This window comes from Erinaceus europaeus, chromosome 16, assembly GCF_950295315.1.
Source record: "Erinaceus europaeus chromosome 16, mEriEur2.1, whole genome shotgun sequence".
Classification (NCBI taxonomy): Eukaryota; Metazoa; Chordata; class Mammalia; order Eulipotyphla; family Erinaceidae; genus Erinaceus; species Erinaceus europaeus.
Window position 1 is genome coordinate 18,744,833 of NC_080177.1, and position 27,905 is coordinate 18,772,737.

The following is a 27,905-nucleotide window of genomic DNA, read 5'->3' on the forward strand; positions in this document are numbered from 1 at the left end:
AAAATATATACCTGAAAGCAGAAGTACACTAGAGTTTGCAATGAGTACCCCCCTAACACTTCCTCTCCACTATTCCAACCTTTGGGTCCATGATTGCTCAACAATTTGTTTGACTTTGTATGTTAACTCTCTTTTCAGCCACCAGGTTCCAGATGCCATCAGGATGCCAGCCAGGCTTCCCTAGACTGAAGACCCCACCAATGTGTCCTGGAGCTCTGCTTCCCCAGAGACCCACCCTACTAGGGAAAGAGAGAGGCAGACTGGGAGTATGGACCAACCAGTCAACGTCCATGTTCAGTGGGGAAGCAATTACAGAAGCCAGACTTTCCACCTTCTGCAACCCACAACGACCCTGGGTCCATGCTCCCAGAAGGATAGAGAATGGGAAAGCTATCAGGGGAGGGGATGGGATATGGAGATTGGGTGGTGGGAATTATGTGGAGTTATACCCCTCCTACCCTATGGTTTTGTTAATTTATCCTTTCTTAAATAAAAAATAAATTTAAAAAAATCCAAATGTAAATCAGTCATAATAGTATGTCTGTCTCGAACCAAATGTTCATCATTTAATGGCTTCCTGGTCCTGAGTTTTCTTTTCCTGTGACATTGCTACATCTCAGAGAGGTCACTCCAGCCTTCAGATTGTATACAAGCATCCACATTCCAGCCTCTTGGGAGATGAAGAGGGACTCTTGGTTGCTGGGTACCAAATTCAACAAAGTTGAAAAGTTTAATGCTACAGGAATCTTAGAGTTGAGACTTTTCAAGCCAATTTTTTTGTTGTTGAATTTTGATTTTCAGTTTTTTGTTTGTTTGTTTGTTTGTTTTGACCACCAGGGTATGGTTCCTGCACAATCCCATCATGCACAGAAGCTATTTTTTTATTTCCTTTTTTATTAGATAGGACAGAGAGAACTTGAAAGGGGAGGAGGAGAAAGAGAGACACATGCAGCACTGCTTCATCACTCATGAATCATGCCCCCTGCAGGTGGGGGCTGGGGACTCACACCTGGGTCCTGGCATAAGGTAACAAGTGTGCTTAACCAAGTGCACCACCGCCTGGACCCCCCAAGCCAGTTTGAATTTTCTCTCTTCTTTCTAACCACAGAGGGAAGGGTGTAGGAAGCATCTGCAGTTATTCTAGTGAGCAGTGTGGTTGCCAACAATCTCCTGCAAATGGCAGGGAGATCCTACCAGACACTGATGTACAAAAACAAATATTTTTCCCATGGAATATTTATCTTTCATCCACCTGGTTGCAAAATCCAAAATAATTTGCTCACCGTCATCCTTCACCCAGACACAATGAGGACACCATCCCTCTCTGGATAGTAATTTTTTAATTATTATTTATTTTGTCATATTATCGTGGGGTTAATGGTTTACACTACAGTTGTTGACACATGGGGACAATGCCTCATCTCCCTGTCTGCAAAACACTTTCCTACTCCAACAGCTTAGCTCCTTTTCTCCCTAAAAAAATGGTTATGTTTTGGTTTTGGTTTTTGTTTGGTTGGTTTGGTTTGGCTTTTTTCTTCCCACACCAAGAACTAAATTTTTGATTTCCAGGCTAAAGTCTGTAGTGTTAGAGGACCAGCTTGGGAATTTTCACCTACCAGCAGAGGGCATCAGAACCTGGGCGCCATACAAAAATCCCTGAGAAGGAGGGAGGAACAGGGATCCCCCCACCTCTTGACAAATAACTGCTCTGCAAGAACAAAGAACCCATAATAAGGGTCTTCTCTCAGTCCAGTGGGTTATGGCCCATCGTTTACGTCACTTCACCAGCAAATTTGAATGGCGAGGCAGGGGAGAGTTGACTTTTGATTTCATTACACTCTGTCCTTGTCCCCAATTGTTCCTCTTGGAATATCACCATTACAAAACTAGTCCAGCCTGTGTCAGGGGGTGGTTCCAGCTGGGAACATCTGCTGGAACAGGGACTCTGGACTTGCAAAGAATGACATGACTTTTCTTTTGAGTTGAGTCATCCTGAGCCTCCTGTGTGTCAGGGCTTTGCATGTCTCCCCTAGACAAGGACAAGACAGAGAGGAGAGAAAGGAGCATCCAGGAGACTGGAGCCCTGGTTTGGGGTGGCTCCAGGACCCCAAGAATTGAGTCCCTCTGCCTTCTTTTCCAAAGTGCTGCTGCCCTATTATAAGTTCATCTCAAACCCAGCTGGGCTGCAATCTAAAGCAACAGCCTCCTGAGTACAAAGAAGCTTGAGGCCTGAGTCAGAGCAGTAGTGAAGACACCCAGGACTATGACACACAATGGCTTCAGTTTTCCAGGAGTTTCTTCAAGAAATCCATGAGGCAGGTGGTGGCACACTAACTTGAGCACATGCATTTCAGTGCACAAGGACCCAGGTTCAAGCCCCCCGTTCCTACCTGTAGGGGGGAAGCTATATAAGTGGTGAAGCAGTGTTACAGATGTCTCTCTCCCTCTCTATTTCTCTTCCCTCTTGATTTCTCTGTCTCTATTCAAAATTAATAAAAATATTAAATAATAATAGCAAATAAATGAAATGAAATCCATAGGATTATAGACAGAGGAAAGGAAGGCATAAAGAGATACCTTGTGGATATAGAAATATAAATAGTAAGGCCTGCTGGACCAGTGATGGCTTTTTATAAGCTGCCCTAAAGGGATGAGAACACTATAAAAACTCCAAACTGATGGGAATTAATCACAGGAAGATCTTGAGATACTGTTGTGAACAAAAATGGGAGGAGGGGAATAAGTAACCGGAAATTCAGAGTAAGCAAAAGATAATGTCCTTCAGTTACACAGACCCAGATTTTCTGACAAGGACCCCTGTGCCCCTTCACACTCATGAAAGAACCCTGGAGTTAGACCTAGTGATGTCTGTCTGTAGAACTGCTGTGGAAAATCATTTTCCTGTTCTTCTATTTATTTTTAAATATATTTTAATTTAATCTTTTAGTGAGAAAGAGACATACAGAAAGAGCAGAGCACTGCTTAGCTCAGGCTTATGGTGGTGCTGGGGATTGAGCCTGGGACTTTGGAGCCTCAGGTATGAGAATCTTTTGCATAACCACTATGCTGTCTTCTCAGCCCTATTTATTTTTTTTTTTCATTTTACCAGAGCTCTGCTCAGCTCTGGTTTATGATGATCTTTATGTTGGTGTTTGAAGCCTCAAGCATGAAGGTCTTTTTTTCACAAACTTTTTTTTTTTTTTTGCCATTTTGCTATCTCCCCAGTCCCCTTCCTTTCTAATAATGACTAAAAAAACAAAAACAAAAAACTTTCTGGCAGTCCAGGAGGTAGCTCAGTGGATTAAGTGTTGGACTTCCAAGCATGAGGTCCTAAGTACAATCCCCAGCATCATATGTGCCCAGGGTGGAAGGAGAAGAGAACTAACTGGTCCAATCGTGGGAGGGAGGACACTTCTGGGAATAGAAAATTCATCACCAATATTTGGGAAACAGGCTTGTAAAGGTTGGTCTCGTTTGCTAGGATCTTTACCAACCTTCTGGATTATGTCCTGCATTTTAGGCACAGGTTGAGGTCAAACATATGAAGCAGTGGGACTAGGCAGTGGCTCACCTAGTTGAGTACACATTACCAGGTACAAGGACCTGGGTTCAAGCCCCTGGTCCCCACCTGCAGGGGGATGAAGCTTCAGAAGAGATAAAGCAGTGTTGCAGATATCTATCTATCTCCCCCTTCCCACTCAATTTTTCTCGGTCTATCCAAGAAGAAGGAGGAGGAGGAGGAGAAGGAGAAAGGGAAAAAGAAATGGCCACTGGGAGCAGTGGATTCCTCATGAAGGCACCAAATTCTAGCAATGACCTTGGTAGTGATAAAAAAAAAAAAAAAAAAGGAGTCAGGCAGTAGCGCAGCGGGTTAAGTGCACATAGCACGAAGCGCAAGGACCAATGTAAGGATCCTGGTTTAAGCCCCGGCTCCCCACCTGCAGGGGAGTCACTTCACATGCACGTGAAGTAAGCCTGCAGGTGTCTCTCTTTCTCTCTCCCTCTCTGTCTTGCCCTCCTCGCTCCATTTCTCTCTGTCCTATCCAATAATGACAACAACAATAATAACCACAACAATTAAAAAAACAACAAAGGCAACAAAAAAGAAATAAACAAACATTAAAAAATAACAAAGAGAGCCAGGTGGTAGCTCTCAGGGTTAAGGCACTTAGTACAAAGTGTAAGGATCTTGGTTCCTGCCCCTGCGGGGTTGGGTCACTTTACAAGTGGTGAAGCAGGACTGCAGGTGTCTGTCTTTCTCTGCCCTTCTTGGTCTCCCCCCTCTCTCAATTTCTCTCTGTCCTATCCTACAAGAAAATGGGGGAAAAAATGGTCTCCAGGAGCAGTGGATTCATAGTGCAGGCACCGAGACCCAGCAATAAACCTGGAGGCAAGGGGGAAAAAAAGGTATCCCCCACACCTATGGACATCTAATCTTTGACAAAGGGGCTCAGACTATTAAATGGGGAAAGCAGAGTCTCTTCAATGGTGTTGGAAACAATGGGTTGAAACATGCAGAAGAATGAAAGTGAACTACTGTATTTCACCAGATACAAAAGTAAATTCCAAGTGGATCAAGGACTTGGATGTTAGACCAGAAACTATCAGATACTTAGAGGAAAATATTGGCAGAACTCTTTTCTGCATAAGTTTTAAAGACATCTTCAATGAAAGGAATCCAATTACAAAGAAGACTAAGGCAAGTATAAACCTATGGGACTACATCAAATTAAAAAGCTTCTTCACAGCAAAAGAAACCAGTACTCAAACCAAGAGACCCCCTCACAGAATGGGAGAAGATCTTTACATGCCATACATCAGACAAGAGTTTAATAACCAACATATATAAAGAGCTTGCGAAACTCAACAACAAGACAACAAATAACCCCATCCAAAAATGGGGGGAAGACATGGACAGAATATTCACCACAGAAGAGATCCAAAAGGCCGAGAAACACATGAAAAAATGCTCCAAGTTTCTGATTGTCAGAGAAATGCAAATCAAGACAAAAATAAGATACCACTTCACTCCTGTGAGAATGTCATACATCAGAAAAGGTAACAGCAGCAAATTCTGGAGAGGGTGTGGGGTCAAAGGAACCCTCCTACACTGCTGGTGGGAATGTCAATTGGTCCAACCTCTGTGGAGAACAGTCTGGAGAACTCTCAGAAGGCTAGAAATGGACCTACCTTATGACCCTGCAATTCCTCTCCTGAGGATATATCCTAAGGAACCCAACGCATCCAATCCAAAAGGATCTGTGTACACATATGTTCTTGGCAGCACAATTTGTAATAGCCAAAACCTGGAAGCAACCCAGGTGTCCAACAACAGATGAGTGGCTGAGCAACTTGTGGTCTATATACACAATGGAATACTACTCAGCTGAAAAAATGGTGACTTCACCGTTTTCAGCCGATCTTGGATGGACCTTGAAAAATTCATGTTAAGTGAAACAAGTCAGAAACAGAAGGATGAATATGGGATGATCTCACTCTCAGACAGAAGTTGAAAAACAAGATCAGAAAAGAAAACGCGAGTAGAACCTGAACTGGAATTGGCGTATTGCACCAAAGTAAAAGACTCTGGGGTGGGTGGGTGGAGAGAATACAGGTCCAAGAAGGATGACAGAGGACCTGGTGGGGGTTGTATTGTTATATGGGAAACTGGGGAATGGTATGCATGTACAAACTATTGTATTTACTGTTGAATGATTAATTGAATTAATTCTTGAATTAATGATTGAATAATAATATTGAATTAATAACTGAATTAATGATTAATGAATTAATTCCCCAATAAAGAAATTTTTTTTAAAAAACTATCCAACAGTACTATTATGGGATGGGCTCACAGCAAGGTACTTTCTGATAAAAGTTGACACAATGGAGACCTTTAGGGGTCCAACATGTCCAGTTTCCCTGAGGCTACCCAGCTGTCCACCCCTGGCTACTCACCATGAAGTCGGTGGCAGCACCCGAGTTGGCATGCCTGAGGTAGACGGGGTTCACACTGAAGGTCTGCTGCAGCTTGTATTTGTTCTTGACCCTGTGGGTAGGTTTCCACATTGGAGTTAGGGGTGAGGTCTCTCCAGAGGAAGAGAGGTTGTGGTGGGGCTGCTGTACTCACCAGAAACCAGTGCAGTCAAAGTGCACCATCATCCACTTGGAAGGGTTAAAGGTGAAGGAGTCAGCATACTCGATGCCTGTCAGAAAGCCCCGGAACTCAGGACACAGGAAGGCAGTGCCGGCATAGGCTGCATCCACATGGAGCCACAGCCCTTCACGGGCACCTGGGGAGGCAAAAATTCCTGGCTGGGAGGTGGGACAGGGAGTAGCAGTGGGACCTGTCAGGGCATCTCTCACATAGTGGGCTTGAAAAGCTGGGCAGGGTGGATGGGCTTTGGTCAGTCATGATAGCAGAGCACGTAGGGACAGGGGTTGGGTCGTCTGTGTGAGGAATGGGGCTGAAGGAGCAGGGTCTCCCTCCTCAGGCAAAAGTCTCTAGAACCTCTCTCACTGGTCAGAGGGGTGACACTCTGCAGGCTTCAACCTAGAACTTTCTAGCAAAAACAGCAATGTCAATGCAACTCATCTGGATATCCCAGGGAGCAAGGTAAAACAAACTGTCTACAAACCCAAAAGATGCGATATCCCTCTTCCCTGGAGGGTTTCTTGCTTGGGAGTGTTAAACCATATCATTTGGGTTTCTGTTCCGCCTTTGTTCTCCTCACATGGAATCTCCTACCCTATTGCTTTTTTTTTTTTATAGAGACAGAGAAAGATAGAGATAGAGAGTGAAAGAAGAGACCACAGGAGGGGTTGATAGCATAATGATTATGTAAAAAGAATCTTATTCCCAAGGCTCCAAAAGTTTCCAGTTCAATCCCCTGCACCACCATAAGCCAGAGCTGAGTAGTGCTCTGGTTACTAAAAAAAAAAAAAAAAAAAAAAGTCTAAAAAACAAACAAACAAAAAGGCCACAGTACTGAGGCTTCTTTCAGTGAAGTGGGCTTGAACCTGGGTTGCATATATGGCAAAGCAGTATCATTTATACAAGCAAGTCCTTTTTCTTTTATTTTTTTTTTAAGATTTTATTTATTGGGGCCAGGTGGTGGCACACCTGGTTGAGCACACATGTTACAATGCACAAAGACCCTGGTTCGAGCCCCTGGTCCCCACCTGCAGGGGGAAAGCTTTGCAAGTGGTGAAGCAGGGCTGCAGGTGTCTCTGTCTCCCTCCCTCTCTATCATCCCCTTCCCTCTTGATTTCTGGCTGTCTTTATCCAATAAATAAAAGAAGACAATAATTTTTTTAAGATTTTATTTATTAATGAGAAGGATATGAGGAGAGAGAGAGAGGAAGAGAGAAAGAAAGAACTAGCACTGTGGTACATGGGGTTGAACTCAGGACCTCATGCTTGAGCGCCCAATACTTGATCACTGTGCTACCTGCTGGACCACCCTTTTCCTTTCCTTTCTTTCTTTCTTTCTTTTTTTTAACTGCTTTTTTAAAAACTTTACTTTAGAAAAAAACTTCCAGTGTGATTATTAAAAAGCAATACAGCCAGCTGAATCCACCACCTAACAAGAGACAGACAGACAGACAGACAGAGACAGAAGGAAGAGGATGAGGAGGGGGATGGAGTTGGGGGAAGGGGTTCCCTTTCTGTTCCCACCAGATTGGGGAAAAAAAGGTCTGGGGGTGGGGGTAGTAAGAATACTACACACACACACACACACACACACACACACACACACACGCTTTTTCTTTCCTTAATTGATATTAGAAAACATCTCACTTGCAGCCCAGGGAGTAGCACAGTGGATGGAGTATTTTATTCATAAGCATGAAGTCCCTAGTTCAAGCCTCAACATGACACATGCCAGAGTGATGCTCTGATTCTCTTCTCTTTCTCTCTCTCATTAATAAATAAGTAACTCTAGGACTGGGTGGTGGTGCATTTGGTTAAGTGCACATATTGCCATGCACAAGGAGCTGAGTTGAAGCCCCTGATCCCCACCTGCGGAAGCTTCACAAGTAGTGAAGCAGTGTTGCAGGTGTCTGTTTATCCCTATCTCCTCCTTCCATCTCACTTCCCCTCTATATCCAATAAATGAATAGATATTCTAAAAATGAACAAATCTTTTTCACAAGTTTCATGCATCCACCCTGAGTACGGGATATAACTTGAGAAGGTGAGAAACCTTCCACCTCCATCACTGGAATAGAATTAAAGGGAAGGTTCTAGAACTCCACTTCTCATTGCTGGAAAAAGTAGCCACATGGCTGCCTGCTAGGGAGAAGGGGACCTTTTGGGGTCACTGCATTTACTGGGGAAGGGCAGGCTCACTCCACAGAGCTCAGGTCCTGCTCTGAGAGGCACTTGTAAATTCATTACAGGGCAGCCACTTACAGATGGGACCCAGCTCTGACAGGCAGTCAAAGGCACAGACTCCGGTGGTCCCGAGAGTTGCACAGACCTGGAGAAAAACCAGGGATGTTGATGTGGGAAGGTGACACAACAGGCCTAAGAAAGAATTGACTCTCAGGGGCCGGGTGTCGGCACACCTTATTGAGCACACATGTTACAATGCATGAGGTCCCAGGTTCAAGCCCCCAGTCCCCACCTGTAGGAGGGGAGCTTTGCAAGTATCAAAACAGTGTTACAAGTGTCTCTTATATTTCTCCCTCTCTATCACCCCTTCCCCCCCTAAATTTCTGGCTGTCACTATCAAATAAATAAAAGATAATTTTAAAAAATTTTAAAAGAAATCATTGAATTTCCCTCACAAGAACAGTGTGTATTCTTGCTGTATTCTACCATGTACTACAGTAAGAAGTGCAGCTTAAGGAGCAGAATAACATGCAGACCCCTGGATATCTAAAATTAAACTTTTTTAAAATAATATTTATTTACTTATTTATTCCTTTTTGTTGCCCTTGTTGTTTTTTTATTGTTGTAGTTATTATTGATGTTGTTGTTCTTAGATAGGACAGAGAGAAATGGAGAGAGAAGAGGAAGACAGAAAGGGGGAGAGGAAGACAGACACCTGCAGACCTGCTTCACCGCTTGTGAAGCGACTCCCCTGCAGGTGGGGAGCCGGGGGCTCGAACTGGGATCCTTAAGCCAGTCCTTGTGCTTCACGCCATGTGCGCTCAACCCACTGCGCTACTGCCCGACTCCCCGAAATTAAACTTTTATCAAACAGTACATATTCTAACATCGAGTGCACTCTGATATGTACAGTATAATAAAAAGTGCTGCAGCCTCCAACACTCAAACATGCATGATTTTACTGCTCCCAGGACAATGTCTCCCCCCACTCTAATTCTGTGAGCAATAACTATACAGGAGAAAGACATCAGGGGACTCTTCCACCATCCACGGTGCTCCCATATGGTGCCAGGACTTGAACCTGGACCTCCCAAATGGTAAGAAGAGCACTCTACCAGTTGAACTGACTCCTATTCTTTTTTTTAAGATTTTATTATTTATTAATAAGAAAGATAGGAGAGAGAGAAAGAACTAGATGTCATTCTGGTACATGTGCTGCCAGGGACTGAACTCAGGACCTTATGCTTGAGAATCTAGTGCCTTAACCACTGCACCACCTCCTGGACCATGTCCCTGACTCCTATTCTTTTCTTTACACAATGTTGGTTATGACTCAGAAAACTGATTTCCTAACATATCAGTGAAAAAACAACCTGTAATTTGAAAAACATCATATTGGGGCCAGGCAGTGGTGCACCCAATTGACAGTGCATGTTACAATGAGCAAGGACTCAGGTTCATTCAAGCCCCCAGTTACCACATACAGGGGGAAAGTTTTACAAGCAGTGAAGCAATACTATAGGTCTCTCTCTCTCTCTCTCTCTCTCTCTTTTTTTCCTTTTTTTTTTTTCCTCCGTGGTTATCACTGGGGCTTGTGCCTGCACTATGAATCCACTGCTCCTAGTGACCATTTTTCCATTTTATTGGATAGGACACAGAGAAACTGAAAGGAGAGGGGAAATAGAGAGGGAGAGAGAAAGCCACCTGCAGATCTGCCTCAACACTTATGAAGCAACCTCCCAGCAAGTGGGGAGCCAGGATCATTTTGCAGGTCCCATCCTCTCTATTTCCCCTTCCCTCTTGATTTCTCTGTCTCTGTCCTATAAAAAAGTCAATAATATTTTTAAAAAGAAAAAAACACAAAAAAAAACACACACACACACAAAAAGCATCATATTTGAGGTCCTTTCTACTTGTGTGCAACCAGTGAATTCCCTGAATTCCACCAGAATGTTTTCCTCACACCAGGCTCCCTCACCCTGAGCACCTGACTTACAAAGATGGGCACCAAGCCCCGCTGCTTGTCTGCCTCGATGGCTTTCTGAAGAACCTCTCCTCGGAGCGAGAAGTCCTCATCCACAGGCAGAAACTTCATCTTGATGAGAGAAATCAAGCCAGCCTTCTCCACGGAGGAGTGAGCCTAACAGGGCCACAGAAGTGCATTAGCTGAGTCATGCCAGGGCAGGTGCTCTCCAGAAACTGCTGACTCCAGGACAGGAGACACACTTGGCGCTCCGTGTCCACTCAGGTTTCTGGAGAATTGAGGCTCAAGCCACCCTGACCCCTAGTGTACTCATGTCTACCCTAAAAGGAGTCAAGGAGTGAAACCCTCACCTGTAGACTTGGCTCAGGTGGGACACCTCACCTGGTCAGAGGCGTAGGCTACAAGCCTGGCGTTCAGAGAAGACTCATCAGCCTCCGGCTCCGACACCTTCATTTGAAGGATTTTGTTCTTCCTGGCTGCCAGCAAGGCGATCAAGGTGGACTCGCTGACAGTGCTCTGTGGAGGAAGAAGAGTGACTAGTGGCAGCCTCTCCCTCATGCCTCTGCTATAAATGACAGCTCACTGCTAAAAAGCCTGACAAACGCAGTAAAGTGAATGTTAGCATGCTCAAGGACCTGGGTTCAAGTCCCCGGTCCCCACCTGCATGGGAGGAAGCTTCACAAGCAGTGAAGCAGTGCAGCAAATGTCTCTTTATCTCTCTATCTCCCTCTCTTCTCTCAATTTCTCTCTGTCTTATCAAATAAAAGAAAGAGAAAGAAAAAAGGGAAAAATTGGCTACTGGGAATGGTGGGTTCATCTTTCAGGCACTGAGCCACAGTGATAACACCGGTGGTGACAATAAAAATTAGTTACTTAATTGAAATTTTGAAAAGCCCAGCAGAGAGGTTCATGGGGAACAGAATGGGCCAGATGTCACCACATATTCCCAGTTGCAAATGATTTCACAGTAAAGAAGTCAACTGAAGTTAGGGAGACAGCCCAGCTTGTTAGAGCACCAGACTTGCTCACCCAAAACTCCCAGAGGCTGAAGGTTTAATTGCCAACACTATCTTTTTCCCAGAGCTACGTAGTGCTCTGGTCTCTTTATCCTTTCTCATTGTCTTCCATAAATAAGTAAATAAATCCATTTTAAAGAAAAGACAAAGAAGTCAACAGAATAGCAAGAACTCTACCGCCAGTATAACCACCTGGGGTTTACAAAACACATTCTGGGTGTGTTCTAGGAGATGGCGCAGTGGATAAAGTGTTGGACTCTCAGGCATGAAGTCTCTCTCTGCTCTGCTTACCATGGGGTGGAAAAGAGGACAAGGGAAGGGGGCTTTCTGAATATCAACTATAAAACCTGAAATCAAGCAACACTGAAAAGATTGTGCTTCCCCCACAGCTCACAACCTATTCTCACCGCGAGGGGGAGCTCTGCAACAATGGTAGTACCTGTAAGACGCCTCCCCCCTGGCTGCCAGGGTGGTGATGCAGGAAGTGCTCCGGCAGTCCCAGCATTTTTGCCAACCAGTCCATAACGTTCATCTCCAGTTCCGTGCACGCAGGACTGGAAGCCTGAAAAAGGAACTTCATTCATCAGGAGGCCCCCAGCAGCCCTAGAAACACACCCATCCCTCCCCTGGCCCTCACAGCACCACCAGCACCTAATCTATCTTTTCCCTGGAGAAGAAGTCACTGTCCGATTCTGTGTCCTAGACAAAGGTAAAGAGTGTTTGGCGTCGAGTTCCAGCCACCCCTCCACCAATGAGATGGACTCTCCTGTGCCTCCAAGGCACTAGAGAAACAGCCCTAAAAGTGGCTGCTTGTATTTAACTCCCTAAACATCCAAGATACTCAGCAGAGAAACACACTAAAAGGCCAAGGGGAAGATGTAAGCCTAAGAAAATATTTCTTTCTGGAAAAGAGAAAACTCTCCCTCCACTTCCCACTCTGCCTACTCTCCCTTGTCCCCCTCACACATAGACACCCCATAATAATTCAGGCTTAAGATATAAAGATGGGGCTGGAGAGACAGCATAATGGTTATGCAAAAGCCTTTCAAGTCTGAGGCTCTGAGGTCCCAGGTTCAATCCCCAGCATCACCATAAGGCAGAACTGAGCAGTGTTCTGGTCAAAAAATAAAATATAAAATATAAATAAACTTTTTTACGAAAGCTATAAAGATGAAGGTCAGAAAGTTACTCAGTGGGTAGAGTACAAGGCTTACCACTGTGACCTGGGCTGGATCCTAAGCATCACATGGAAATATCATGGATGGCACCATAGATGATGGAGCAGTGCTTTAATGTCTCTCTCTCTCCTTTCTCTCTCTCTCTCAATCTGTGTGTGTGTGTCCCTCCCACCTCTCCCTCTCCCTCTAAGAATCTTTATCTTAGAATAAGATAGCCTAAGAAGGGGCCGGGTAGTGGCGCACCCAGTTAAGCACACATATTACCATGTGCAAGGACCTGGGTTCGAGCCTCCAATCCTCATCTGCAGGGGAATGGGGCAGGGGGAGGAACACTTCACAAGCATGAAGCAAGTCTGCTGGTGTCTCTATTTCTCTCTCCTGCTTTATCTCCCCCACCCCTCTCAATGTTTTCTCTGTGTTATCCAATAAATTAGAAAGGGGGGGGGGGAACAAGGAAAAAATGGCCACTGGGAAAAGTAGATTCTTACTGTTGGCACCAAGCCCCAATGATAATCCTGGTAGCAATAAAAACTAAATTAAAAAGATACCTAAGATCTTACTTAGCCTTAGAATAAAATAATTGGGTTGAAAAAGTCACTTGGTGGAAGTGTCCATGCACAAACCCTCAGTTCATTGCTTGCCACTGAAGAAAAACATAAACATAAATAAAAAATACAAAGGTATTCTGAAGCCTTTGGCACAGTTTGGAGCCTCAGGTATTTCCAAGGGGTCTTATAGCAAGTCCTAAGCCCTTGAAGACAAGAGCATAGAGGAAATAGGGCCCACAGCCCCCAAAATGATTACTTGGGGTCACAAACTGTAGCATTAACCAGATCTTAGTCCAAATCTCACCTCTGTTTCTTTGAGTTATGTAATCTTGGGGAGATAAATTACATAGGCCTCAATTTCCTCCTCTACAAAATAGAGTCAATACTTAAGAGATTCTGTAGGGTTAAAACGTTAAGATGAGATCATTTATATAAAATTTAAGCTCAGAGAGTGTAGCCATGGCTGATAACTAACTCAGAATCCACGACAAAACATATTTGCTCCTGGAAGCTGGCTCCCCAATTGCCACTGGTCACTGCGACCACCATTGCTACTCACCCAGGTAAACCCCAAGCAGTTGATGGCATCGGCCAGCATATCTCCCAGCAGTGAGGGCCATGAGGTAAGAGCTGGGTAGTAGGCATGCATGTGGGGACTCTGCCAATGCACCACCTGCAGGCAAAACATGGACACCATGACTCCAGGAGGCATCTCCAGGAGGGGTCTTCCTCCAGAGGCCCTTCCTGGAAAGAGACACACATTCTAGAGAGGGTCCAGCTTTTACTTATTGTTATTAGATAGAGACAGGGAGAAACTGAAAGGAGAGGGGAAGATAGAGAGACACCTGCAGCCCTACTTCACCACTTATGAAGCTTTCCCCCTGCAGGTGGGGACCAGGGGCTTGAGCCCAGATCTTTAAGCACTGTAATGTGTGTCCTTAACCAGGTGCACCACCACCTGGCCCCAAGCCTAGCACTTTTAAGGCAACAAACCGATTGGCACAACTTCATGATGATGAAATATATCTGAGCTAGTTCATCACAGACCATGAGTACATATACAGAGATCAAAGTGAAAAACCACTAGCAGTTAAGGCTGCATTCAGCGGTGGCTGCATTCACCTTCAGTGTGTAGCCCCCTGCAGCCTCTGCCCAGTGTCGAAAGGAAGTGAGGCTGCAAGCTACTCGTCTTGTCCAGTCTCTTGTAGCCATTGTCTCATGGAGTACTGAGCTTGAGCGGCATGACAGGGTCAGGATGAAGAAGTTCTAAGCTGTTGTTCATTAGCTTCCCAGACAGGTGGGAACTAGAAGAGGAGGAGGTAGGAGAAAAAGCAGGCCAAGAGTATGAGGACGCCCCCCCGGCCTTGCTGAACCCCCAATCAGATTAAAACAGACCAAGGCAGAGATAGGTGGATAGTAAGGGCTCCCCTCTAGCAAGTCTCTGAAACATTCTCTGAGGTTCACTGCCCTCTCCATTACTGAGTCTTGTCTTTTTTTTTTTTTTTTTTTTTTGCCCCCAGAGTTACTGCTGGAGCTCAGTATAGACACTATGAATACACTGCTCCTGGCAGCCATTTTTTCCATCTTATTGAATAGAACAGAGAGAAATTGAGAGAGGAGGAGGAAGAGGAGAAGGGGGGGGTCCAGGAATTGGCGCAGTGGATAAAGCATTGGATTCTCAACCATGAGGTCCCGAGTTCGATCCCTAGCAGCACTTGTACCAGAGAGATGTCTGATTCTTTCTCTCCTCCTATTTTTCTCATGAATAAATAAATAAATAAATTCTTAAAAGAGAGAGAGAGAGAGAGGCCTGCAGGCCTGCTTCGCCACTTGTGAAGCATCCCCCCTGCAGGTGGGGAGCCAGAGGCTCGAACCCAGATCCTTGCATGGGTCCTAGCGCTTAGTACTATGTGCTCAACTGGATGTGCCATCATCCAGCCACTACGTCTGTTATCTCACTGCTCTGCAAACTTGTCCTGTGTATTTTTTAGCTTGTGTGTATAAGCAATACAAATTTGCAAAGAGCTACTACTAAAGATTTATTTCCTCCACAGACACTTCCCAGCTTCCTAGCCCATTCTGATCCCATCCCTGGTTCCATGAAACATTCTTTTTCTTTTTAATATTTATTTATTTATTCCTTTTTGTTGCCTTTGTTGTTTTATTGTTGTACTTATTATTATTATTGATGTCATTGTTGTTGGATAGGACAGAGTGAAATGGAGAGACGAGGGGAAGACAGAGAAGGGGAGAGAAAGATAGATACCTGCAGACCTGCTTCACCGCTTGTGAAGTGACTCCCTTGCAGGTGGGGAGCCAGGGACTCGAACTGGGATCCTACACCGGTCCTTGAGCTTTGCGCCACCTGTGCTTAACCCACTGCACTACCGCCCAACTCCCCCATGAAACATTCTTATTCTAGATGTTTCACCACCCTACTGAAAATGCATAAGATAACATCTTAGTGTATCATTATTTACTGTGCACGAACTCCTTAAATCCATCAGAGCAAGAACAGTGCCCTGCACATACACAGAAGGAATATAGCTTTGCAGATATAGGGACCAGGTGGTGGTGCACCTGGTTGAATACACACGTTACCATGTGTAAAGACCCACATTCAAGCCCTTAGTCCCCACCTGCAGGGTAGAAGCTTCATAAGCAGTGAAGCAGTGCTGTAGGTGTCTCTTTCTCTTGCCCTCTTTACCTCTCCCTCTCCTCTCTTTTTTTCCTAATATTTATTTATTTTTACTTTGGATAGAAACAGAGAGAAACTGAGAGGGGAGGGGGAAGATGTAGAAGGAGAGAGACAGAGAGACACTTGCAGCACTGTTTCATTATTAGTGAAGCTTCTCCCCTACAGGTGGGGTCTTGAACCTGGATTCTTGCACACTGGTTTTATTTTATTTTATTTTATTTTATTTTTAGGACAGAGAGATATGGAGAGAGGAGGGGAAGACAGAAAGGTAGAGAGAAAGATAGACACCTGCAGACCTGCTTCACCACCTGTGAAGCAACTCCCCTACAGGTGGAGAGCCGGAGGCTGGAACTGGGATCCTTACACCATTCCTTGAGCTTTGCGCCACATGCGCTTAACCCTCTGTGCTACCACCCGGCTCCTGGTTTTATTTGTTATTATTATTATTATTTATTTTTTACCAGAGCATTGAGCAACTCTGCAAGGTGGTGCAAGGGATTGAACCTGGGACTTTGGAGCCTCAGGTATTAGTCTCTTTGAACAACCATTATGGTATCTGCCCCAACCACCCACCCTTCCCCTCTCAATTTCTCTGTCTTATTAAATAAAAAGAGATAGAAAATGGCTGCCAGTGGTCCAGGAGGTGGCATAGTGAATAAAGCATTGGATTCTCAGCCATGAGGTCCTGAGTTCGATCCCTGGCAGCACATGCACCCGAGTGATGTCTGGTTCTTTCTCTCCTATCTTTCTCATGAATAGATACAAAAAGAAAAAAAGAAAATGGCTGCTGGAAGCAGTGGACTCATCGTGCTGACACTAAACCCCAGAGATAACCCTTGTAGAAAAAAAAAGATACAAGATCCAGTCCTATCTGCCCTTAGTCATCAGAATGACCGTAGATTCACTGTGAAGTTCATAAATTTCCACTCCAAGTTCCTGTGTTTGCCTAGATATCTCTTGAGATCCATTCTTAACTTCATTTTCTCAAAGAGATCTTAAAATGTATTTTCAACTCAGACCCACAGAGCCAGCCAGAACTCTTCCAAAAAGCCTGCACCACTTCTCTGGGCCTCATTTTCTCATCACAAAATAAATCCTGTCGGGCTGTGGGGGGCCGGGCAGTAGCTCACTGGGTTAAGCGCACATAGTACAAGGAGCAAGGACCCACACAAGGATCCTGGCTCGAGCCCCCACTCCCCACCTGCAGGGGGGTAGCTTCGCAAGTGGTGAAGCAAGTCTTCAGGTGTGTCTCTCTCCCCATCTCTATCTTCCCCTCCCTTATCAATTTCTCTCTGTCCCATCCAAAATAATAATAATAATAATAATAATGGCCTGTAGGAGCAGTGGATTTGTAGTGCAGGCACCCAACCTCAGTGATAACCCTGGAGGCAAAAATAGATTAATTAATTAAATTAAAAATAAATCCTGTCAGAACTGGGTGGTGGTGCACCTGGTTAAGCGCACACATTACAGTGCACAAGGATCCAGGTTCAAGCCCCTAGTCCCCATCTGCAGAGGGAAAGCTTCACAAGTGGTGAAGCTTGGCTGCAAGTGTCTCTCTGTCTCTCTCCCCCTCTATCTCCTCCTCCCCTCTCAATTTCTCTCTGTCTCTAGCCAATAATAAATAAATAAATATTTTTTTAAATAAAATAAAAAATAAATCCTGTCTCCTGGGAGCTGCTGTGTGCATGGGCCTGGGAGATTTATAAAATACAAAACTTGATCTTCCTCTCTCCCTCTCTCTCTCTCCCCTGAGGTGAGCCTGCCAATTTGTGAGTAAATGGCCCTCTCTCTCTCTCTCTCTTTCTCCCTCTTTCCCTCTCTCCCTACCCATGTGTACTCCGAATATGTGGATGATCTCAATCTTCCTGAATAAAGTTTAAAATCCCTGGAAAAAAAAAAATCTTGACTGGACATGTCCTGATAGTTTCACTGTTAGATCATTAGCCCGTGGAAGGCAGCTTTGGTCATAACCACACCACCCAATTTCATTCTGGCAGTAGCTCCGTGAGGTTCGTTCTCCATGCTTCACAGATGAGAGCTGGAGCTAGCAGAGAGATGCAGCACTGCCATGATCACACATACCTCGAAGGGGCAGAAGACATCATGGAGACACACACCTCAGGGCTGCCTGGCTCAGGAGCCCCAGCACCCTAGCATGAAGGTGCCCTGCCCGTTTCCACACTGCTCTCTCTCTGCCCCTTATGGAATAGAAGAAGTTTTTTTTTTTCTAATTAGTGTTAGAATAAAACCGAAGATCAGCTGTTGTTCTCTTTGTGACTGCCAGGTTGCAGGGAAGGTGAAGATGAATTCTGCTTTCAGTGGGTTACTGGCCAGGAGAAAGAACAAGGGCCAACGGCCTGAAGGCCTGAGCTGAGAGGCCAGAGCAGCCCGGCAGATAAGATCAAAGATTTGGCCTTAGATATCATTGTGCTTAGTGACAGTATTTTGGATACCCTAGAGGACTTCCACTTTCCAGCACTATCAGGAGTCAATTGTCTGTTCTTGTAAGATAAATTAGATGAGATTAGCTGAGGGAGCCTTATCAAAACAGACAGGCCTCTCGAAACAAATACGAGTCTCATTTGACCACCCTCCACCCAGCAACTGCAGGAATTTCTCTCAATCTAGTGAATCAGCTGGTTTCCCCCTCTTTTGACAGTTGCTTTCCATCCTCAGTGCCACTCCGACAGTTGGTCCCTCAGCAGATTACATTTTTTACAGAATGAAATCCAGGAGATAATCTTAGCCGGAAGCTCAGCTTTTTGGTCAAGCTTAACTGATATGGAAATTTTCAAAAGACATTTGTGAAATGGGGCTGAATGGTCAAAGGAAGAACGAGGGCTGGGCTCTTGGAACAAACAGCTCCCGCCCTGCCTCCAGTCACATTTGTGGTGCCACTAAGTCCCAAGTGCTTTAGGGATGTACACCCCACACTGCTCACTGGAAGATGGGAGAGTATAGGGGAGCAGCCTAGGAGGTGGCACAGTCAACAAAGTGTTGGACACTCAAGCATAATTTGATTCCTGGCTTGCTTGTGCCTGAGCAATGCCTACATTTCCATTTTCCTACAAATCAATCTTAAAAATATATATATATGGAAGAAGGCTGAGGGCTGAGTGATGACACACCTTGTATGTTACTATATACAAGAACCAGGGTTCAAGCCCCCAGCTGCCACCTTTGGGGGAGCAGCTTCATGAGCAGTGGAGCAGGGCTGCAGGCATCTCTCTTACTTCCCTCAAGCTCCCTTTTCCCTCTCAATTTCTCTGTCTCTGTAAAAGTATAAATAAAATTAAGAAGACTTAAAATATTTTTTAAAGAGCATAAGATGGCATTGATGTCTGACCTAGAGCAACCATGCAATGTTACTTAAATAAAAGCACAGAAAGAAAGAAGAAATACTTTCAAATACTTCAGGGGGATGACTGGAGATGTAAAAATATAAGAAAGCTAGGCAGGGTTAGATAGTATAATGGTTATGCAAAGAGACTTTCATGCCTGAGACTCCAAAGTCCCAGGTTCAATTCCCTGTACCACCATCAGCCAGAGCTGAGCAGTGCTCTGGTTAAAAAAATAAAATAAGGGAGTCGGGCAATAGCACAGTGGGTTAAGCACAGGTGGTGCAAAATGCAAGAACCAGCGTAAGGATCCCGTTTCAAGCCCCCGGCTCCCCACCTGTAGGGGAGTCGCTTCATAAGCAGTGAAGCAGGTCTGCAAGTGTCTATCTTTCTCTCCCCCTCTGTCTTCCCCTCCTCTCTCCATTTCTCTCTGTCCTATCCAACAACACTCTCCAACAATGACGACAACAATAATAATTACAACAACAAAACAACAAGGGAAACAAAGGGGAATAAATAAATAAATAAATATTTTTAAAAATAAAAATACAAACTCTCATGCCTGAGGCTAAGTCCCAGGTTCAATATCCTGCACCACCATAAGCCACAGCTGAGTGGTGCTCTGGTTAAAAATAAATAGGGGTCGGGTGGTGGTGAGCCTAGTTGAGCACACATGTTACACACATGTTATGGACCTAGGTTCGAGCCCCCAGTTCCCACCAGGAGGAAAGGTTTGCAAGTGGTGAAGCAGTGCTGCAGGTGTCTCTCTGTCTCTCACCCTCTCTATCCCTTCCCTCTCGATTTCTGACTATCTCTATCCAATAAATAAATAAATAAATAAATAATAAAATAAATAAATATAAGAAAGCCCTCAGGACCTCAGGACTCTTTAACACCTTGGCAATAAAACCTGTCCTTAATGCAAAATAAAATAAAATAAAATGTATAGGAGAAAGAGCCAGCCCAGACAGTAAGACTGGTCTGGCTTAAGCCCCTGGATCTGCCAGCTGCAAGTCTTGTAACCTGGACATACAGTGAATTGCTCTAAGCCTCAGTCTTCTCATGTGTAAGATAAGGGATACAGGTCACAGTGGGGTTAAGTGCTCGAGCCTACAGTGCAGTCCAAGCAGTGACCCACTGTGGCACAGGGCTCAGTGAAAGGCAGCCCCTCTGTAGGATAGGTGAGAAGACAGGTGGACTGTCAACCTGAGAGCCTTGGCCCAGCTCCTCACCCAGTGGACAAGGCCATTGTCACAGCCAGTGTCGGGCCGATTCCTCAAACTCTTTGCATCAGCAAGCTTGTGTCCCCCCCACACACACACACTGTCACCAGCCTGTGCCCATTGTCATCCCCCCTTTCTCCTGAAAAGTAACTCCAGACCACCCGTCGGTGAGCAAGGACTTGGATACAGTTACCACTTTAGTGAGGAAAGAGCAGGGGGAGTAATGGGACTCAGGTAAGCTGCCAAACCTGGCAATCAGGGCATTAGAGTGAGGTGTTCTCAGCTCCCCACTTCCCTTTGGCATGCCTCAGAATTCTGTAACTCAGTCTCTGGTTCTGCAAACTTGGACTTCAGGGACTTTCACCTCCTCCTTCCATACTGCTCCCCACACATGTGTTTTCTCCTCAGACCCACACCTTCTCTTCAACCACTGGACTTCAGTCTGACAAGGCCCCAAGAAACACCCCCCCAATTACAGGCCTCCTGATATCAAAGGCGGGCTTGGTCATGGGCTGACAGGGTATCCCAGGGCTTCCTTCAGACCTACCAAATCCAGTGCCCCCAAATCCAGAATCAGCCCAGCGGTGACCAAATCTTACCCCAGGCATGATGATTCGCTCGATGTCCCCGAAGATACTGTCCCAGCTGTCAGGTTCCTGGGGGGCACTGTCAGGCATCTGGGCTCGCAGGTAGCCAGGCTGCACATCTGGGGTCACCCTCCGCTCCCGCACGGTGCTCAGGTACTGGCAAATGTAGTCCACCATCTCCTTTCCTGCCAGGGGCGAAGAAAAGTCAACTTCATGTCACCACTAGGCCTGACCAGTTGATGCCTGCCCACCCCCCCCCTCCCTGGGGTCACACCAAGAGATTCAGTGAGAAAGGACATGGATTCAGGAAAGGAGTGAGGTGAGGGGCCCTGGCCCCCAAAACAAGCTTTGTCTTCAGGATTTTTTTTTTCCCTCCCCAAGGATTTTTTTTTTTTAATTATTGAAATACAGACAGAGAGGAATCAAGAGGGTAAGGGGGAGATGGAGAAGGAAAAAGATAGGGCAACATCTGCAGCCCTGCTTCACTGCTGGAGAAGCTTCCTCCCTGCAGGTCCCCAGGGGTGGAACCTGGGTCTTTGCACACTGTAACATGTAAGTTCAAACAGGTGAGCTCACTACCTGGCCCCCACTATGACCCGTCGTCACGATTTAAAATCAGTGAGAGATTAATAAACAAACTAACTGAGTGAAAGAGCCAGTGAGCAAGTGAGTGTGTGAGTGGCACAGAGAGGAAATGTGCCAAAGTAAAATATGTTTCTTCCCCTTCCCTCATTCACATCAGTCTTCATTGTCACTCCAGCCTTTTTCTTCTCTCGAAAACAGAACGTCTAGTAATACATCACTTTAGGGGTTCAAGAGAAACTCTGTGACTGCTTCTAAAAAAAATGGAGTTGGATACACATACACACGCGCACGCGCGCACACACACACACTCTACTCTGTTAGCAGAGAAGGCTTGTTCCATGCAAGGTTTGATGGAAAATGAATGGGGGGAAGGTAGGAAATACATCTGTTCCCACTGAACCAGTAAACCTCCCCCCATCTTTCTCCTTCTCCCTCTTCCTCTCCCTCTCCTCTCTCTCCTTCTCCTTCTCCCTCTCCTTCAGAATCTGAATGTCATGCCTGAGGCCCCAGAGGTCAAAGTTTCAGTCCCTGGCAACTATATGCAAGAGCTAACCATTTCACACACTCTGTCTCTCTCTCTTTGCCTCTCTATCTCCCGCTTCTCTTTCTGTGTGTATCTGTCTCATGAAAATAAATAACATTTGAGCACACAGGTTACCAGGTGCAAGAACCCAGGTTCAAGCCCCTGCCCCACTGCAGGGGGGAGGAAGCTTCAGGAGCAATGAAGGCCTACAGGTGTCTCTCTTTCTCTATCTCCCCCTCCCCTCTCAATTTCTCTCTGTCCTGTGAAATAAGATTTAAAAAAAAGAAGAGGAATGGCTGGGAGCAGTAGATTCCTAATGCCAGCACTGAGCACCTCTGATAACCCTGGTGGCAATAAAAATAAATAAACAAATAAAAATATTTTTAATTAAAATGAACTTGGACTTCTGTAGGACTCTAACCAAAACTGTGGATAAGCACACACAAACTGGTGTCTAAGGCCAGGGGTAGATAGCATAATGGTTATGCAAAGCAACTCTCATGCCTGAGGCTCCAAAAGACCCAGGTTCAATTCCCCCTGTACCACCATAAGCCAGAGCTGAGCAGTGTGCTGGTAAATAATAATAGCAATAATAATAAATTAATAACAAATAAAGCAAACTGGTGTCTAATTTCTGAGGTTCCAATCTTGTTCACAGCCTAGACACAAATCCTTGGATTAGCCTGGAATCTTAAGAGAAATCTGTCTTGCCTGTCCCTATCACCTCAGTGCCTAAAACACTTCTTTATTTCTTCCTTCCTTTCTTTTTTTTTTTTTTGAGTATCAAATCAATGAATAAGGAAGAAAAATATCTCAGTTAAACACAATGAAATCTTTGTAAGCAATTTATTCTCTCTTCTCTTTCATTTCTGCAGCATTCGCAGTGGTTGTTTGTTTGTTTGTTTTGTTTTGTTTTTTCCCACCAGAGTTATCACTGGGGTTCTATAGTTGCACAACTCCTCCACTTCTGTTGGACTGTCCTTACTTTTATTTTATTTTACTTTATTTTATTTTATATAGAGGGTGAGAAGCTGAGAGGAAGAGAAAGAGAGAGGGAAAGAGTCAGAAAGAGAAGGAGAGACAGGAGCCAGTAGTGGCACACCTAATTGAATGTACAAATTACAGTGCGTAAAGGCTTGGGTTTAAGCCCCTGGCTGGCCCCCACCTGCAAGGGGAAAGCTTTGTGAGTGAAAGCAATGTTGCAGGTGTCTCTCTCTCTCTCTCTCTCTCCTCATTCCCTCTCAATTTCTGGCTGTCTGTATCCAATAAATAAAGAAAGAAAATTTTTAAAAGTTTGAAAAGAAAAGAACAGGAGAGACACTGCAGTACGGCTGCACCGTTTGCATGTGCTCTCACGTGGAGGCCAGGGGCTCAAATGGCAGAGCGCATGTTCCACCTGATGAGCCAGCCCTTATCTCTGGAGTCTCCACCTTGGAATGTGTCTGTCTTTAGTGCTCTCTGAGTGTCATTCTTTCCAACCTCCTTATCTTCCTTTCTGTATCTGTGTGTTCTTCTCTCTCCTTCTGTCTCTCTCAATATCTATAATCCTCCTTCCTAAGACTCCTTCACCCCCTGCAAGAAAGAAAATGAAATAAAATAACATAGAAAAGAGGCAAAGGAACCCTATTTATGTCTAGGTACCAGCTCATGCAGAAGTCTTGTGGACACCAGGGCCCTGCTCTCCCCTCACTGCCCTCCAAACCTTCCCCAGCTCAAGTTTCTAGTAACAATATCAGCTCTGGCCCTACCAGGGCTCTGGGAATGGGGACCTTGCACCCCTCTCAACCAGGGACAGAACGAAATGCATCTGTGTTCCACTCACAGGCTGAGAGCCACAGGAACCCGCTGGCAGCTAAGAAGGCCTTCAGAAAGCCAAGACTTTGCAGCCCACAACTTGGGAGCACTATCATCTAAAGCTGGGCTGGGGAGAGAAAATCAGCAGGAAAAGAAACCACAGGCAACCCCATCCTTCTCTAAGGGGAGCCCTGCCTGAAAAGATTCTGTAGGGAGCCAGGCGTGGCACACCATGTAGAGTGTAGACACTGCCATGCCGAGGACTTGAGTTTTATCCCCAGGTCCCTACATGCGGGGAGAGGGAAGCTTCACATGTGGTGAAACAGTGCTGTAAGTAAAGGAAAGAAATAGGGGGGCAGGTGGGTAGCGTAGCAGGTTAAGTGCATGGGGCACAAGGCACAAGGACCGGTGTAGGGACCCTGGTTCGAACCCCCGGCTCCCCACCTGCAGGGGAGTCACTTCACAGGCAGTGAAGCAGGTCTGCAGGTGTCTATCTTTTCACCTCTATCTTCCCCTCCTCTCTCCATTTCTCTCTGTCCTATCCAACAACAGTGATAGCAATAATAATAATAATAATAATAACAATTAACAACAAAAGGGAAAAAACAGCCTCCAGGAGCAGTGGATTCATAGGGCAGGAACCAAGCCCCGGCAATAACCCTGGAGGCAAAAAAAAAAAAAAAAAAAGAAAGAAAGAAAGAAAGAAAGAAAAGAAAAGAAATTGGGGAAGGGAAGAGATAAAGGCAGGGAAGGGACAAGAAGGGAAGGGGAGAGGAGGAGAGGAAAAGGGACAGGAGAAGAGGGGAGGGAGGTAGAGAAGAAAGAAAGAAAAAAGAAAGAAAGAAAGAAAGAAAGAAAGAAAGAAAGAAAAGAGAAAGTGGAGAGAGAGAAAGAAAGGCCAATGAAAACAAAAATTCTTCAGTAACTCCAGAAGACTTGGAGATTTTTTTTTTTTTTTTTGGTGGGGGTCTGTTTGTTTATGTACCAAAGCACTGCCCAGCTCTGGCTAAAGGTGGTGCTAGGAATCTGTTGAACCCAACTGAACCTAGGAGCTCAGAGCCTCAGGCATGAAGGTTATTTGCATAACCATTATGCTGTCTACCCAACCCAAGGGCCTTTTTCCTATGTTGGGAACCCAAATCCATTATTTTGTGGGGAGCAGAAAAGTATGTGTCCTGTAGATGCATGGGGAAGAAGGGAGGGATGAAGAGAGACAGAGAGAGAGAGAGAGAGAATGGGAGATTGAGAAGTTTTAAGCTTGGATCCCACACTCCTTTCTCAGGAAATAAATAAATAACGTTATCCCCAATACCACCATAAGCCAGAGCTGAGCAATGCTCTGGTTTCTCTCTCCCTTGCTCATAAATAAATAAATAAATAAATACAATATACTTTTAAAATCATAATAATGTTGTGGAAGCCAACTGACTCACTGAGAGTACTTCTCTCCCTTCCCACCATGGATAGCCCCAAATCTGAGGTGAACCCACAGGAAGAGGGCCAAGGCTGCCCAGGGCTCACCTCGCTCTCTGTACTCCTCTGGCTCCATCATGGCCTGGGCCTCAGCTCCTTCTCCTTCTCACTGGCTCCTCAGAAATGATGAGTGTGCTCCTGGCAGCCAGCGGGGGCTCCTTATTTAAAGGGTTCTCCTTTCTCAGACCTTAGCTCCACCCCCAAAGGCCCTTCCTCCAGACTTAATTTATTCCACCACCACCACCACCACCATCCCCCAAGCCCAGTCCTTGTTGAAACACTGAGCACTACACACCAGTCAAGAGATCCCCGGAAAAAAGCAATTCTATGTCAAATAGTGCTTAGCAACCCAAGCCTGCCACAGCTCCCAGGTGGGTGGGGTAGAGAGATCTCAGTTCTTTCAGTCCCCCAGTCAGACAATAGAGCCCTGGTTCCAGCCCCCACCCCAGTTCCCAGCTCCAGAGCCCAAGACAAAGCCAAGAGTGTGCAGGACAAGTAGCACAGGCTGTTAGTATTATCCTGCGATTTCCCTGTCAGCCAGCAGGCCTGGAGGGCAGGGAGAAAAGGCACTCAGAGAGATGTGAGATGCTCCCTACTGGCCTGGCTGTTGTGGGCCCAGCAGACATTATTATCCAGCCCTGTGGATATGTGGTGTGACTATCCTGTCCACCCAGGTCTGTAGAGAGAGGCAAAGGCACAGAGAAGCATAAAGACTCAATGTAGGGAACATTGTGCAGATTTCATCACTTTGGGGAATTAAAAAGGTGTGTGTGTGTGTGTGTGTGTGTGTGTGTGGTGCAGACTGCAGTGACGCCATGATAGGCTCCAAAAACTGCAGAAACAAGATAGGCCCCAGTTTCAGAAGAACAGGTCCTGGAATTCAGGACCATTACTAGAAATTGAACCCATGGCCCTGAGTCAACAGGAACAAATATAAGTTGAGCATTAAAGGATCTCCAGAGAGATAAAGACCATTAAGCATTTCAAAGGCACCTCCGGAGAGATAGAGACTTATAAACTTTTCCCCCAGATGTGTAAAGAAGACAACCACAAGACTAAGCTTGTCATGTATGCTATGTAACCCATACCCTATATGTCTCCTCCTGTGCTGGGACTTGTGGTCGAGCACGTAGATGTGAGGTCGTGGCCCTAACCCCATGCCCCGGCTAGAAATAAAGGCTCTTTGTCTTTACATCATTCTGGTCTCTTGGTGTTTTTCCTTGGATAACTGTACCCCAACAGTGTGTGTGTGCGCGCGCGCGCACACGCACGCACGCACGCAGAGGGAGGCATGTATCTGTAGAAACTTCTGTGAGTTGGACTGGAGTTGGTGTATTGCACCAAAGTAAGACTGGTGTGTGTGTGTGTGTGTGTGTGTGTGTGTGTGTGTGGCGGTGAGAGTGGGGAGTGTTCAGGTCCTGGAAAATGATGACAGAGGAGGATGAAGTGGAGGCAGGATTAGATTGTTATTTGGAAAAACTGAGCAAAGTTATACATATACAAACTACTGCATTTTACTGTTGGCTGTAACCCATTAATCCTCCCAATAAAGAAAAAAAAATAAAAATGAAAGAGAAATAAGGAAAGGAAGACAGAGAAAAGAAGGAAAGAGAATAAAGAGAGAAAGAAAGAAAGAAAGAAAGAAAGAAAGAAAGAAAGAAAGAAAGAAAGAGGGAGAAAGGAAGAAGGAAGGAAGGAAGGAGGAAGGAAGGAAGGAAGGAAGGAAGGAAGGAAGGAAGGAAGGAGTGCCTGGGGCCAGGCCCAGCAGGTTATTAGGGTAACCTGGAGGAGGAGCTACAAGTGAGTTGATGCTGAATCAAGCTCCAGCAGACATCTCTGTCTCACTTAAGCAGAACTTTATTTTTATAGTCTCATAAGGCTTAAGTCATTAAAACAAAAATCACCAAGGTATTGATTATTAAAACAAAAATCACCAAGGCTTTAGTCACTAATACAAAAACCACCAAGGCTTTGATGATTAAAACAAAAGTCACCAAGTAAGAACAGCACAGGTAGGGAACACCTCCTGCTTTGTGAAACATTCACATTCCGGGGACATTTTCCTCCCTAGAGATCACATCACAGTTTCTGTGTTTTTTGTTATTCCTGTACCTATGTGCTAGGCAGACGTCCTACTGATTAAGACAATATTCTACCTGTATGTTTATGCCATTCTCTTGCCCCTATGCATCAGAAGACAATGGTTCATAGAAAGTTCAAGCTTAGTTTTCAGGTTCCAAACCTGTACTTCCCAGAAGCTGGTGAGTCACTGAGGAAAAAAAGAAAGAGAGAGAGAAAGTTCAAGCTTGTTATGTTTCTAGAGGCCTTAAACAAATTGAGCAGCCCATTTTTCATAAAATCTGTTCATTGCTTGATCAAGGAGTTTTGTTTCGTTCCTTACTGAGAAGGCACCAAGGTGGTGCTGACCTGGCCAGCCTCTCCATAAAGTTAAACTCTCTAGCTAGAATCCATCTTCTGTGTATGCTCACTATGTGACCTAGGTTCTCATGTACTATTCCTGCATAAGGAAATGGGAGCATAGTGGTGGGTGGTAGATTAAAAGGCCCATTGTATCTAGGTGGATACCATAATTGTCCATTCATTTTTTAAATTTTTT

At 45.2% G+C, this 27,905-nt stretch overlaps 1 protein-coding gene across 2 annotated transcripts in view; it reads right to left on the minus strand.

Annotated features, from left to right (window-relative positions):
* HDC (histidine decarboxylase) overlaps positions 1-25,443 on the minus strand; it is a 32,276-nt gene extending 6,833 nt beyond the window's left edge. The window contains exons 1-9 of one of the 2 annotated variants that reach the window (XM_007517335.3): positions 25,337-25,443; positions 20,926-21,098; positions 13,624-13,737; positions 11,778-11,900; positions 10,704-10,838; positions 10,335-10,478; positions 8,417-8,483; positions 6,131-6,293; positions 5,959-6,049 (exon numbers count right to left, since the gene is read on the minus strand). In XM_007517335.3, coding sequence (XP_007517397.1) covers positions 5,959-6,049; positions 6,131-6,293; positions 8,417-8,483; positions 10,335-10,478; positions 10,704-10,838; positions 11,778-11,900; positions 13,624-13,737; positions 20,926-21,098; positions 25,337-25,367 — 1,041 coding nt within the window. In that variant the 5' untranslated portion in view covers positions 25,368-25,443. The remainder of the gene's footprint in view (positions 1-5,958; positions 6,050-6,130; positions 6,294-8,416; positions 8,484-10,334; positions 10,479-10,703; positions 10,839-11,777; positions 11,901-13,623; positions 13,738-20,925; positions 21,099-25,336) is intronic. The other variant, XM_060174647.1, reaches the window with a different exon arrangement.
* Positions 25,444-27,905: the final 2,462 nt, after the last annotated feature.